Source organism: Cygnus olor, chromosome 1 (assembly GCF_009769625.2).
Source record: "Cygnus olor isolate bCygOlo1 chromosome 1, bCygOlo1.pri.v2, whole genome shotgun sequence".
Lineage (NCBI taxonomy): Eukaryota > Metazoa > Chordata > Aves > Anseriformes > Anatidae > Cygnus > Cygnus olor.
The window spans coordinates 104,862,607-104,878,155 of NC_049169.1; the positions used below are offsets into that span (position 1 = coordinate 104,862,607).

At 37.2% G+C, this 15,549-nt stretch overlaps 1 protein-coding gene across 9 annotated transcripts in view; it reads left to right on the forward strand.

Annotated features, from left to right (window-relative positions):
* The window catches only part of LOC121079132, a 242,263-nt gene that overhangs the window by 198,005 nt on the left and 28,709 nt on the right, over positions 1-15,549 (forward strand). For 7 of the 9 annotated variants that reach the window (XR_005824915.1, XR_005824907.1, XR_005824903.1 and 4 more), the window contains one exon: positions 3,189-3,253. Coding sequence is in view for 4 of the 9 variants with exons in the window: in XM_040576020.1 (XP_040431954.1) it covers positions 3,189-3,223 (35 nt within the window). In the remaining 5 variants the exon portion in view is untranslated. Of the gene's footprint in view, positions 1-3,188; positions 3,312-9,094; positions 9,774-15,549 lie in introns of those variants that run through there. The other 2 variants (XM_040576066.1, XR_005824909.1) reach the window with 2 other exon arrangements.

Below are 15,549 nucleotides of genomic sequence, written 5' to 3' on the forward strand. Positions count from 1 at the left end.
CAGTATGTTATGAAGGAAAGTTGCAGACTAGGCATGTTTACTAGACCTTTAATTGCTACATTTAGTAGAAAGACGCCTTTTTTTATTTTATTTTTTTTCCCTCCTTTCCCTCCCCTTTTTAATGACAAGAAGCCAGAGTTTGCTGTGCAAATGAAGCAGGCTTTGCGAGAATCAGATTCACTTTGGACGACTCTTCACATTCCTAGTCATCATTACATTAGGCAGCACAATCCCATCTCTGGTTGATGGGCAGCAAAAGTGGGCAGCCTGCCAGGTAGACGTTTCCATGGCTCCCAACCCCCAAAGGTGATGCGTTTTTCAGCTAATTCAATGAAGAGTGGGCTGAACTTTGGGTCTAAACTAGACAATAGCTGCCTTCGCAGTATCAGCAGAATGGTTTATGGGAATGCACTCCACATTTGGCAGAGAATCATGTGACCTTACGGCTGAGATTTTGTGATGGTGCCAACGGAGACTTGGAAAGCAGCACCCGTTCTGACTTTTTTCCTCCTTTCTTACATGGCTCAGAAAATGGTGGATCTTAATACTTGACTTTAGCCAGGCTCAGCAAGCAATTGAGCTTTGAAGCACAACTTTGCCTTTATTCTGGCTTTTTTGGCACACCACCAGGAGGCTGTCCCTTTCACGCCTGATAAATTCTGCTTCTTATCTCCAAATAGAAAAAAGAAAGAAAGAAATATAAACAGAATATTTAGACTTCATAACTGCATTTTCAAACTATGTGTTGTATTTTTTTATTGCTGATCTGTAGTTCAGAACAGCCCTCCTGAGTATCTGAAGGATAAAAGTTTTTTTTTTTTCTTTTTTTTTTTTCTTTTTTTTTTCCCTCCTCTTTAATGAACAGGCGTTTGAACTGGGCAAACGGGGCGACAGCATTGAACATGAGATCATTGCAGCGTAGTGTAGCAAACTGGCACCCTGCCTTTTCACCCCTTTGCTTCGGCAGATTTGTGCAATCCCCATTTATAAAACCGGCACAGGGGCGAGGTGAATTTTCTGGTCTCTCCCCACCTCTCGCACTGTGCAGGCGGTGGCGGCAAGGATTGGTGCAGCTTTTGCGCAGTGCTTTGTGCCTGGAATTCCGAGAAGAGCGAGAGAGAAGACAGGCATCCTGGTCTTCTTCCGAGAAATAACAGGAGCGCTCAGAAGAAGAAACAAATCTGAGTTTGTCCTACATACAAGAGTGCAGAAAAAAAAAAGTGGCTCTCCTGCTTCCAAAAAAAAAAAATCTGGCATGTTACACTGCAGAGACATCAGGATGTGTTAGAGCTTCTTAAAGCAGTGTAGCAAAATGAGCCCAGGAGATTGACTCTTTTAGTAAAAACAAAAGAGAAAGAAGGATTATTTTTTTGTTTGTTTGTTTGTTTTGCTATTGCTTATATAGCAATATTTGGCACTGGGTGAAAACGTACCTTTGATAACAGGTATACCTTCTTTTCCTTTTTTCCTTTTTTTTGTTTCATTTTAAACGTTGTTGAAACTGAGTCCTTGTGTATTAATTTTAACATAGTCAGCTGTTCACACTTTTTTAAACTAACTTTTTTGGGGTGTGTTTGATCTAATACTGCTAAAAATAGAAAGTAAACAAAAAATCGAGGATCTGTAGGAATGAGTGGCTAGGCACATTTTGTCTTAGCGAAGCACTGGAGTTATGCAAAGACCTTAATGTTACATTTATTCAGTGTAAGCTTTGGTTATTGCTACGAAAGTTGTGGGCATTTAGATCTGGTTGCTAAGGAAAGTAAATTCTTTTTTTATACTGTGACTCATGCTTTCAGTTTCTAAAGAGAGAAAGAAAAAAAAAGTGCTAACTGGTAGGAAAGGATCGCTCTTGTAGCCAGTATATTAAAGTTATTATGGAGTTAATTCATATACGAGTTTCTTACAATTTGTATCTAAATCCATTACAAAGAAATCAGTGTAATAAGCACAGGAATAAAAGGCACATTATTGGGACATTCACGAAGTAAGCCTGGCTTGCAGCTAGTAACAGTGACTATTTTAAGATGTTCGGTAAAGCAGCACTTGTCCAGGAATAGCTGAAAACAGTATTTAAGATATCCATTCAGTGTGTTTGTGATAAGTGCATGCAAAGTTAAAGGAAGTTTTGAGCATATGACGCTTTAGTAGTAGACCCTGTTTCTTAGAACATTTGTCTGCTTTTGTAACATATTACTAAGCAGTTAGAGCAGTCTGTACCAAAATTCAATTTGACTGACATATTTGTAAAAGCTCGGCCAAATCAGTGTTTTATGTATCTCGGATTACTTATTTATATTTTCCTAGCCTTATAAATTTTCGTTAAAAATACAGAAGTCCTTGGCTAGAAATTACTTTGAAACTTAGGGTCTTTTTCATCAAAACTCTTATACATTTATCAAAATATTTGTGATAGATACTTGTCTAATAAAAAGCTTTATAAATATATTTTGGTTTTACAAAATAGAATTGTTTTAATGTGTTTCACTTTTTATACATTACTGATTAGACAGCAACTCCTAAGATTATATGCTAATGTTGCTACCTTATATTTTTGTTGTTCTGCAATGAATTCTGGGAAACTATGGAATGGAGATCTTATGTATATGACACATATACTTCCATTCACCCATTTTGCACAAGAAAGTGTTTCTCAGATTTATGGTGATACCTCCCTCCCCAGTATTTCTGTTGGAATAGTTATGTATGTCATTAGTACCTATGTCTGTTGAGGAACTAGTGCTTGCATTTGTTTAAAAGAACTTTTAAAAATTTTATATCTGATTATATAAAACACGTTTATTTCCTTCAAGTTTTGCAAACATTTCTTGATTTAAGCATTTTAGCCTTTCCCAGTATTTTTATGCAGTTGCGTAGCAAACTACCCAATATATTCACCATTCAATAAACACTATTTTTGTTCAGCGTTCTTCTTCACTTCTGGAATTCCTAATAAAAGTAAAGTATTTGTTAGGTGCGATAGGATTAGGAAATGCTAAATGAAATAGTCCTTTTGCCAAATTGTGTGTTCACAGCACGTCTTCCCGTGGCTCTGAGAGGGGCATCAGCAGTGTGTCAGTTTCATATATTAAAAGCATAATTACTAATGTTGTGTAGGTTTCATGTTGTTCTGGAAACACTTTACATAGAACATATATATCAAAATCTTTCTCTTTCATTTGTTTTAGTGAAAGAAAAAATTTCAGATGAAAAAGGAAACTGAAGACGTTAATTATACCAGAATTCAACGAAGGTAATACAGTGATCTTAAATATTTTTTTTTTGTTAAAAAATAAAGTTCATGGCAAGAACATGAAACAGATTACCTTTAAAATACTTTCTTTCCTTAAGAGAGACTACAAATATCATTTTATAGATACATATTAAACTTTTGCTATGATTACTTTCTGTTGGGAATATTACAGTTTGGGTAGTCTTTATACTTATTGTTTCCATTAAGCTTTAGAATGGATTGAAAGATCAATATACAATTTGTTCTTTTGTTATGACTAGTAAATATGTATTACAGATATATATACTACTGTATTTGTATGACATATATATTTACATGACATGTATATATACTAGTAGATAACTATACTAGACCAATCTTTGTGAAACGTGGAATACCTCTTCTATTTACCAAAAAAAAAAAAAAAAAAAAAAAAAAAAGAAAGAAAGAAAGAAAGAAAGAAAGAAAGAAGGAAAATCTGAGAAGCAATTTATAGCACTTATTAGAACCATTCAGTAAATTATATATGCAGTCCGAATACTTATTTTTGATACTAAGATAAATATTCTAGTTTGAGTTTTTTCTTACATATTCTCTCAAGTTAACACTTGATAATAATAATAATTATATAATAATAAGTAATAATGCTAAATAATTATAAAAATATCATTCTTTCTGAATGCTGAAGTGTTGTATATGAAGTGAAAGTGAGTTTAAAACATACTGTTATAGAATTAAAAAATAGTTGATATTATTTTTTAAAATGCAAAAGAATACATTGGAGCATGCAGGATTTTAATCAACTAAATTAAAAGAAAAAAAAAAGGCCATTTAGTAATGTTTAGCGATCATTAGTGAACTAGAAATACATGTTACAGTCTGCAAGAAAATTTAGCATTGGCCTGGTTTAAAAACTTTATTATTGGCAGTGCTTATTCTCTTTAAAGGAGCTTTATCCAACTAACGATGACAGAATTAGGCCTTCAGTGGGAGCTAACGGAAGGCAGGCATTACAATCTTACTCAGATACAGATTTCAGTAAGCTGCTAAAATTATGAGAGACCTTACTACCTTTCTGTAGAACCTGTTTTTAAAATTTTACTAACTTATGCCTGTATTTTACAAATGCTTTTGTGGCTATATTGTTGTAAGTTACCCTGCTGTGTTTTAAGATACAGTGTTTATAAATTATTGTCTTTAAAATATGTAAGTTATAAAACTGCGTCTGTGTCTTACCTTTTTAAACTACTGATTATTGCTTCAGGATCTGTTTTGAGTCTGTTGCATAGGACATCCTACATTTAGGGTCTGATAATTTGTGTTGTACTGCTTACCCGTCATAAGAAGAAAGTATTTGTTGTAGAAGTTAACCCTGAAGATTTGCAAGATTGCCCTTCTACTTACAATCTTATTGGGGAATAACACTGATGGGAGGATTAGTGAATAAAATATACAAATTAACTTATTTGCTTTGATTAATAGGCATTGTCTAATCAACAAGTTATTGTCAAGCAGTACTTAGATACTCTGTAACATGAAGAAATAGCTAAGTCTTTATAATGTTGTATGAGAGCTGTGTGCCAGTGTGCCTCATTGCTTTTCAGATTTAGTGGGGTGATTTTTGTTTTAAGTTGTAGTACATGATGTGGTCTCAGACACAAAGGACAAACCTATGTTGTTCACTTTTATGCCATGTCTGATTTTGGATTCTGGTCTTGCATGCTGTGTGCATACTGCAGTCAGATTCAAGTTGTTGGGATTTGAGAGTTCATGAGTGCTCAAAAGGACATTAATTCCTGCTGAAGACAAAACAATGTTGCACAGTCAATCTGTAAAAAAGTGGGTTTTATTCCTTTTTCAAAAAACAAACTAGTGACAAATGTTTGGCTTGTTCGGTGCATCCACCATTTATGCAGTTAAGTTTTAAAGTAGCCTTCTTTAGGATTAATTGTAATATTTTTACTCTTAAATACTCGTCCTTACGCTTGCTTCATATGTTTGTTTGTTAAAAGTCTTCTGTGTCTCAATTTAAAAGGAAAATGCTAATCAGCAATGCCAACTGGCATAAACCCGTAGATCCGATCTTGTGTTGAAACGTACTGCACAAGCTCGCTTCTATGGGTCTGTGTCAGTATGGTGATCTGGCAAAAGTTTATGTAGCACGCACTTCAGTGGTATTTGACAACAAGCCCAAGTGAGCATTTCAAACAAAACTATATATTGTTTTTGGAATGCTTCTCTTGTCCATTGCTTTATCTTCCAACATAAGTAATTTGTTCTGTTATCTGGTGCTTTAAGCAACCTTTGGCTTAATATCGTACTAAAATTTACAAAGAAACGTGAGGAAATTGTAAGGTTTTCAATGAGGGAGAGTAGGATACACCATTTGCTAGCTTTAGTAAATATATCATTATAAGGTATTACACTCAAAAAAAAAAAAAAGAGACTTAAATTTATATTTTATTTTTATTTTAAAATAAAGCCAAATGGTCATTCTTATCCAGAAACCTAGTTGCATCATTCCTATCAGATATATATGCATATATATACATACAAACCACACACATTATATCTTTATACACATGTAAACATGAAGGAAGATAATTTTTACCTCTGCAGTAGAAAAATCTAAGAATATGCCTTATTGTCTAAAAAGTGGGGAATAACTTCAGACTATTTCAACAGTTGAAAGCCTACCCCCATGGGAAATATGTAGGCCTGTGGCTGCTGTCACATTTCAAAGAAATGCTGAAGAAGTGAAGAAGACTTTATGGTCACCGTCGGAAGCTGTGTGCATCCGGGTTGAGGTAGTAGGTTGTATGGTTTAGAGTTACACCCTGGGAGTTAACTGTACAACCTTCTAGCTTTCCTTGGAGCACACTCGAGCCATCGAGGAATTCATCATCACTTTAATCTGATCAGGGAAAGTATGCAAAAAGGTATTGTGTCATGGCTGTACATAATAATCACTCTGAGGCTTTATTGATGTTGAAATAGTCCTGATTACTTGATTATTTCATTTACATCCTGTTACGAACAATACTAACATGTTCTCTTAATGGACTGTGACTGTGTACTGCAGACACTTAAGAAAGACTGATGATGATTTTAATTCCATTAACAAGAAAGCTTTAAAATTTCATTTTGATTTATAAATTCGTAAAAATACTGAGTATTTAATGCTTTATTCTTCCTCCATAGAAATAGGTTGTCTTACATAGTTGATTATATATTTTTTATATTCAGATGCACATTATTTTTAAAGGAAAAAGAACAAATCTTTCTGTCCTTATAACACTTTCCAAAAAATATTACATGCTGCTGCTTGGGTAGCAAGGGGCGGTATCACAAGTCGGTCTCAATCTTCCTTGGGTTTATGACATTCCTTTTTTGTGCATACACAACTCAGTGTTACATAGACACTGCAGCCCCGGCTGTGTTTCACTGTTGTGTGATTCATATGTCACTCAGCCTGATCTCATCCTGGAGTCTCAGCATCCATGGCCTGACACAGCTTGTCAGCCTACCTTAGTCCTGACCCCTAACACTCTCATTATTTTTGGCCCCGACAGACATTCTGATGCATCTTTTGAGTCCTCCTAACCAGGAGGACTTTGAGAAGGCGTGTTCCCTGCGCGAGCTACCCCGAAGTGATGGGCACCACTCTGGGGAGGCACAACACACACGGCTTCCTTCTCCGCCAGCCCTGGGCACCCACCCCATGGGGTGGCGGGGTGCAACTCTGGGTGGCCTCACCTCCTCCTGGGCAGGCTGGGTGCCAGCCACAGAACCAGGCCTCCTCGGGCCCTCTGCTGCCTCTTTGTCCCATACCGTTTTTAAAAAAAGGGTGCCAGAACACACCAAGGGGCAAAACATATATTTTATCCCAGTCAGAATAGAAGATGAAGGTGTGCTTATGGAGTTCTGCTGATGTTTATGTCCTAAGCTGTGCATTTCTGTTTCATCGTTGCTGGTTTTTTTTCAGTCTTCCTTATCTTGGAAAAATCCCATTAGATATATACATCTCATAAGTAGATATCTTAGCAAAGAAATTAAGAAAGTGTTTTCACATTTCTGCCATTCCCAGAAACAGCTATGAAATGAAAGGGGAAAGGACTGTGCTGGTCTATCAGCCGTGATTTTTCAAGTGAGGCCCTGCTTCTGAAAATGTCCTTAAAGATGCATTCAGTTCTCATCACTGTGGTAGAAGGCATTACTGCCACATAAAGAGCAGACAACGATGCTCATTCTGAAATAGCTGAGAAAAAACAATGCTGTCTGTATTAACATAGTTCTCACTGAAAAGGGGAAAGGAGTAGAACTTAATCATTTACTATTAATGGTAACAGTGATAATTCTGCCTAAAAATGGTTTAAGATTTGTTGATATAAGGCTAAAGAGTTGAGCCATGCCCCGGTGGTGCTGTGGCTTAATAGCAAATAGTTCTTTCTATGGTTTATTTCGTACCTCTGCATTTGCTGCTTTACTTTTATTGCAGGTGACCAGACAAAAATGTTTGACAACCCCAGCATGCATTTTTATTTTTTTTTTTAGTTTTCTGCAGCAGCAAGGAAAGTTAAGAATTCTTATATTAAGTGGATTTGATGCTTGCTCATATTGTGATTACTGTTCTCCTTTTAGTTCTGTCTATTCAAAAAATCAGTTACTTGCAGGTCCCTACATTTGACTTTTTCTACTCCAGCTTAAGGCTTGCCTAACCACTTTCCTAGATAACAAATAAAAGGAGGAGATGAACATGGATTTAGTCTCTCTTTTTAATAGTTTTTTTTTTTTTTCAGTTATTAATGCTTGTAATAGGAAATTGGTAAAGAGGATCTTTGTGACAGTTAGGGGAACATACAATGGATTTTAAGCCTGTCTTAAAGTGTGTGGGAACGAGGAGAGAGCATGTTGAGTGAATCAGAGCTACTCCAGGCTAATGGAAAATGCTTAAGGGGGCAATGGCTAAATGGGGGGATAGAGAAGAGACCTCCATCAACCAAGGAAGCTTAACAGGGACCACTCACAATCTGAATAAAAACTGTAATATCCTCTGTGGATTCAAAAGGACTCTGGTCACCAGTATGTTTTCTTCCCCTTCTATTTTAAAATTTTTCTCTTCTACTTTAAGTCCACTGTAATTCTAATTGCTGTTTTCTGCCAGCAGGGCAACAGGTGTTCAATCCTTTTATATTAATTCTTCAATTAGTTGCAAAATAAGGGGGATTGCTTATACTAAGCTGAACCAAATAGAAATGACTGATGCAGAAAATGTGGGAATGTTTCATCTGACCTTCAAATGCATGATAAAATTGTAATTCTATCAGGCATAGTTACAGGTTGCTATGCAAATTTCCATTGCAGCATCACTAGCTTTAAAAATATACATTTTCTTTCTCTGTTCTTTAATTTTATTTATTTATTTATTTATTTATTTATTTTACCCTGTAATGTGCAATATATTATTTTGGTAAGAGTTATCAAGTTACGAGCAAAAATGAATGAGACTGAGGTAATTCTGAAGCGGATTAAGGTGGAGAATGAAAAACAAAGGGAAAAAAAACTTCTATTAAGAACAGATGGATGGAGTTAGGTCTTCTGTGATTTCATTTTAAAGCCATAAAACATATTGTCTCTTTTAGGCAAAGTCTGGCGTGTTTTTTTTACCTTTAAAGTGCTGGTGGAATACTATTCAGTTGTGTAGCATTCAGCATTATGTTGCGATGTGACTTCTGCAGCAAATAAATGCGTTTTGTAACATGGGTTAACATGAACGTCTTCCAAATCTAGGGTCTGTATAGCAGTGTTTGTTCCTATAAGCAAGCCATACTGGTATGCCTTTACTTTGCTTCTTGGATGTAGGAGAAATACCCGCTAGGATATCTGGGGACAAATCCTTAGGAGTAAGCAGTCTGCAGCTTCCATTGTTATTCTGGGGAGACACAGGTGTTTGGCACAAGTTTGGTCCTACAGAACAACTGCCTTCATTACTGCGGAGATACTGACCGGCCCAACACCCTTTTGTGGCCACAATTTCCTTGGTAAAGATTAAGCATGATCCAAGGCCTTAACCCTGGTTCCGAACTCAGAAACTTGCAACCTGGTGAAAACCCACTTTAATGCCAGATCCTGTTTGCCTTAAGAGCTAACTCACTCCAGAGAGATGGGGAGAGTTTGGATTTCCATCTGCAGCCCAGAATGCCTCTGTCCAGAGTCATGTCAAAAGAAAACATAATTAAAAGGACATTTCTGAGTTAATAACTGTGGGTCAGATGAAGTTACAGAGTTTGGGTGTTTGGAGCCCAGCCTTTTTGAGCCCTTTCAGTGGAATAAAGCTGCCATTAATCCAGTTGACCAGAGTAGGAAAAGCAAGCTTTTAGCAATTTTATGTTGTTGAAATAGCATAGAACTGTCAAAAACATATAAGTGAATATGGGTCAATATAGCTGATATCGTGTTTTTAAGATGTTAAAAATAATCCAATAGATTTGTATTATGAAAGCTGAAAGTCATTATAAAATGTTTTTTTTTTTTTTTTTTTTTTCCTGTAGCTGATGCACTTCCTGTTTTTGTCATTCCACTTAAGCAGAAGAGAATGATGTGTTTCACTTGGTTTCATGCTTCATCTAACTTCCTCATCTTCAAACAGGTTGCAGTTCTTTAGAGATTTTTGGGGAAAAATGTGGTAAAATATTTAAAAGCAATCCCAGAAAATGTTTTCATTTCAAATCTGTTCTTTAAAAAAAAAGTAACCTCTAAAACTTGTTTATTGAAACTCTTCAACAAGAGACCTGTGATAGGTCATTTGACTGATAAAGTTGGAGTAGAAGTGCACTTGAAATTTTTTGAATTGTTTGGATGTGGTTTCATATGACATTCATTTATCTATTAAGAGCAGCTTCTGGTATTTTTAATAAAACTAAAATTAAATACATCTGGCAAGCCCTGTTGCAATGTGAATATTGCTTTTATAGCATAGTTAAATACAAGATTGAAAAGCTAATGCTTTTGCATTACATAGCACAGAAGAATTAAATGATTTCAGCCTTGTCTTTTCTCACATAGTAAAAATATTTACATCTGAGTGATCTTTTGGTAGAGTAATTTTGTACAGGGCTTCTGGATATTTCAGCTGTATTTTATTGCAAATTATATAATTTATATGGAAATTTCAGATAAATTCTTACTCTGTTTTGTTTCTGTCACCTCTTCTTTCCTACTACTTCTGGAAGCAGTAAGAGCAAGGCTCACGTTGATGAAGTCATTTTAGGAATATTTACTAAGCCTGAATAAAACCTCAAAGATGATGCCTCTCTTTTCTAGCATGACATTCTCTTTTGTTTGGAACTGTGTCCAGTATCCTTATTTCTTTTCTTGCAAATGTGATTGACAGCTTACTTGATCTTACAGAATAATAGCCATGGATCACATCGCTCTCTCCTGCCTTTGTTGCACCTCCTTTTAAACAGAGAAATCTCACCCCTAAAATGCTGTACTTTGAGGCTCTCTGACTGATGTAGTTGACTGGTTTGAGTAAGACTGATGCTGATATGCTCCAACCATTGCTCCAAGAGCCTTACCAAAAGGATACAGATAGAGCATAGCAGATTAATCCTTCTTCTAAGAGTCTGAACAGCCTTTTTGTACTGCCTACTTTACTTTTGCAATTGGGCAAAAGAGGGGAGGCATTTTCTTTTTTTAATGTGCAGCTAACATACTACACTATTGCCTTCATCTGAGAGTTATGAGTCTGCTCAACTAAAGCTTTATCTCCATGGTTGAGAGTGAATTATCTGGTTTTATCTGTGGTTTATCTAGGAAATGCAGGCTCCCTCATTTTTCTTTTTTCTGTCTCCACATACTTGTCGTTTATACACAGCCGTTTTGTTGGTTGGTTGGTTGATTTTATTCATTTATTTATTTATTTATTTATTTGATTCTTAATTTCCTGACACTACGATGGCAATGACAAAGAATATGCTGGCAACAGGGATGGTCAGGGAATAACACCCTGACAGCGTGAGAGAAGAGTGGGATCAGCGTTGTTGCATGTTTATAGTTAGCAGACTGCAAAAGCTTTCTCAAACCAAATTCTCCATGAGGCCTCTCTGCTAATGCCTGTCCAGCAGGGAAGGAGAATAAGCTGTTTGGTACTGCTACCTTTGTAGGTTTAGCTTGAGACCAATGGGTTTGACTTTGCTCAAGCTGTGTGTGCGTGGAATATATTTCAAGCTAAGTCCCTGGACGTTAAATACACTATAAGGCTCACTTTTCCCTAACATGCACCCAGCCTTGTGGTAACTGCATTATAAAAACAGACTTACAGGCCTGGGAAAAGGTAACTGTCAGTCCCTGAAATGTTTTGTATGTATGCATATACATACATGTATGTATAAGTTTTATTCTGCATTGCACTACGTTGATTAAAATAAATAAATAAATAAATAAGCACTTATTGGGGGGTACATCTCATATATTTCAATGTTTGCTGAGACAAATTTGTTAACTTCCCAGAGGAGGATGAAATCATTAGATGGGAACTTTCCTAGGACAACTTCACCATCCCTTGAAAGAACTTCCCTTTTAGACTAGGGACAGTATTTGGGCTGCAGTAAATCGCTGTAATAGTTGGTTTCCTGGAAGGTTGCACAGGAAAGGTGTTCAGTCTGGGTCTGGAAGTAGAGTGCCTATGACTGGGAGAGTTGAACATGGGAACCAAGGGAAGCCTTATGGCTTGAGCATGTCTCCAAGTATTCACATGTCCGGGGTTGAGAATTCATGACTACCATTCTCAATCACAGCTTTTCCCACGAGTCTTCCACTATTGGGGGATATTTCTATCTCCAGCCTCTCTGCCTCTTCAGAAAGCGCAAATACACTTAATGTACACAGCTGAAGTGGATTTATTCTGTAAGTTCTTTGAACCCCTCAGATTCACCTGTGTTAGTTGAGTGTTTCATGTGGAGAAGAATGTCTGCGGTGTAGACTTTGTATTAAATTATGATTTATGCTATGTTGAAGTAGCCTGTGACTGATCTACTGAAACGTGCTTCTATTCACATCCTCTGCAGGTTACCTACCCAAGGCAGTTTTGAGCATGTTGTACCAAGGCCACCACTCATAGTGGCAAAGCTAGTTTACACAGCAGCTATGCCTCTGGACCCTTGTGTTTGAGGGCCTCTGCTGAAGCCGGTGTCACTGAGTGCAGGCATCTTTGTGGGCTCGGGTACGGGGAGCCAGTAGACCAATGCAGCTGTTCAGCTCCACAATTAGTAATGTGTTTTGCTTCTTTGTCCAAATGCTAACAACTTTTGATTTAGGCTAGATTTATCCAATGGAACATATCTGACCATATCCACTTCCAATTTCTTCAGCCTTACTGCCCAAATATCCTTTTCTAGGTTGCGTATTGTAAAGAACTAAGCTCAGACCTCCTAAATTCACATATTGTCCTTGTGTCTCTTCACTGGCTTTATAGGAAGGCAGTGTCTGAAAATGCTCAGTAGTAATCAGCGCATATTGATTATTGCTCACATAAACTTGGAGACCAGACTGCGTGCCTGAGTCCATCTGAAGTAACACAGCTGGAAGTCTCGGTACAGCCACAGGGAGGTTTTGTTAAAAAAATATTTTTGTTTTTTAGATAGCATTTACTCAGGATGTTGCTTATGAAGGACACGATTCCTGTGGTGATAAAGGGGTTTTTGAGAGGCATTATTATAAAATACTGTGAAGTATATTTTCCTGGTGAATTATTCAGCTTCTAATACAAGAAGAACGTATAGATATCTCTACTGTTATTTTCATTTTGAAGTAAAAATGTACCTGAATGGCCAAAAGGTAAATTTTAGTGACAAATCTAAGAACTGAACTCATACTTTATGTAACATGCTGCTACCTTTTTCCCAAAATGACTTGGACATTTAGGAGCCTGCATACTGTTGATTTACAGCATGTGGGCAACTTACAAAAGAGAAATCTCAGACACATAGGCATCTTTACAGCTTTTTGACCGGAAGCTTCTTAATAATCGACCCCATTGCAGGATGTTAAATACATAAACTTCTCGGTGTTGCCTCTTTGTCATGCTTCTGAACATGAAGTTCTTGTCTAAACATGCAGTCCCCATATATAAATAGTGACCTAATTTCATTCCTACTGCTGTTGTAAAACAAGATAATATGAGCAGCATAGAGACATATACAGCTTTGAAAAACTGGAGTACTTTGTAACACTTAGTGAAGTTAAAACTCAGTTAAAGCTTCATGCTCTGGCCAACTTGAGGCCAACAATGTAAACAGAAAGCAGCTTGCACATCTGATGCACCTGTGGATGCTGCTGCCAGCCGTGCTGGTGCATGCAGCCCCTTCTCTTGCACCTTCTTTAAGGAGCCCCTGATCTTCCCTGGGCCTCGGCGAGCTGCCCTGGGCATCCTGTGCTGTGGTCTGCAGTGGGAGATGGCTCTGTGCCCGCTCTCCTGCCGTGAAGGCACCTGCGGGCAGGGAGTGCTGGCTGGACAGGCAGCCTCAGCCCTCACACCATCCTGAGGGCTGCTGGAAGCCCCACTCTGCTGCTGGGGCAGGGGCAGCTAGCATGGGCGTGGGGATGGGCATGGGTATGGGCACAGGGCCGCTGCTGCCCCACCAAGGGTGGGTATGGGCAGCCTGGTGCTTGTAGACAGGAGTGAACCATGGCTACCGGACAGGCAGGGGGGGTTGGGCTCTGGAAGTAAACATGCAGCCTGTCTAATGAATGCGTTCTTTATTAGCTGTGCGAGCTGCTGGAAATACCAAAGTGGATCAATAAGGGCTGTGGTTCAAGGCTGTGGCGTGGGGCTGCACAGCTCCCAGGCTGTGCCCACACCAAGGTGGGACCTGGTAGCCTGGAGCAGATGGCTGTGTGAATCTGCAGGTGGCGTAGGGCTGTGTTAAGGACACCTTCTTAAGCAGGAGAAGTGGCTGCTGTTCGTTAATTCATGTAATTTGATTTGACTCTAATTTAATGGCAGTCCTTAGTAGGCAACACAATTTGCAAGGCTGATTTCCAGTTTTATTGATCGGGCCTTTAATTTATTTGAACTTGCACTCAGATGCTTCATCAGAGGTTTAATGTAAATCTGAGAAAACAGCTTTGTTAGGGCTTTTTCTTGGCAGAACTTGAACTCAGGTGCTTCAACAATAATTCAGTGAGGTTCAGTGTGAAAATATTTAAAGAAGGAAAATTCTTCTTTAAACTTTACTTTTTAAATAATGGATTGGCAATGTTTTTCCTTTTTTGAGGATTTTTTTTTTCCATAATCTTATTTTCAATATTTATTCAAAGAAAACTTAAAATCTCAGTTTTTGAGTTTTGTAAAATAATGGGCTTTTAAAGCAGTCTGAGGGATCAACTTTGCAAAACTTTAATTGACAATAAGTAACTTGTCACTTTTGGAAATTTTCTGTGCTTTTATTTGTTAGTAAGAAGAATTTACCATACACAGAACATATATTTCAGAGCTAGCTACCACAGTCTTCTATTTATTTTCAAACTGTATGTTTTATTCAAAGAGCAGAGATTGCAAGACATGAAAATAGATTATTTGGTTTTGAAATTTATCAGTTATTTTTTAAAGATAAGACTTCTTTTTGAATCTTTAGCAGTATGCATTTATAGATTTTAGAAATGAATGGTCCAAACAGGGAGGAGCTAACAACTGATTAATTAATGGTAATTTTTCATTACCTTTTCCACAACTAAACCTTTGCACCTGAATTCATCAATGAAGAAAGGAGAAAGAGGCACAGAGTGTATCTGTGTGGGAGGAAGGAAGGAGTAGGGAGGATGAATTATTATGTGATAAGCATGAGAGGATGTAAGAAGAGGAAGGAAATTGAGGAGGCATACAGAGTAAGAGAGAATAAAAGGAATGGGACTATACCAACTGCATTTGTACTCAGGAAAGAGTCTCTGGCCATGTAGATGTGAGGAAAAGACATGAGGATGTTACAGCTTTGCATTGTTTACTGCATCTGTCTTGATACGTTTTTGCAACTATTTTTTTTTTCTTATTAAACCATATAAGTTATATCTCTAAACATAGAGATATACAGGCAAAATTTCATATTTGTAAATAAACAGAAGACCTCACAGCAATAAGTTTTTGTATTGCCTATTCAATATATTTTTTTTTTTAATAAAGAAAGAAGTCTAAATTAGAGGGGTGGTAAGTCTGAAGAGTAGTAATTGAGGGTAGCATACATTCCAGACATATTGAAATCATCTTAAAATTATCCCACATTCTCAAGTATTAGGAACCCACAAATTTCAAAGCTGAG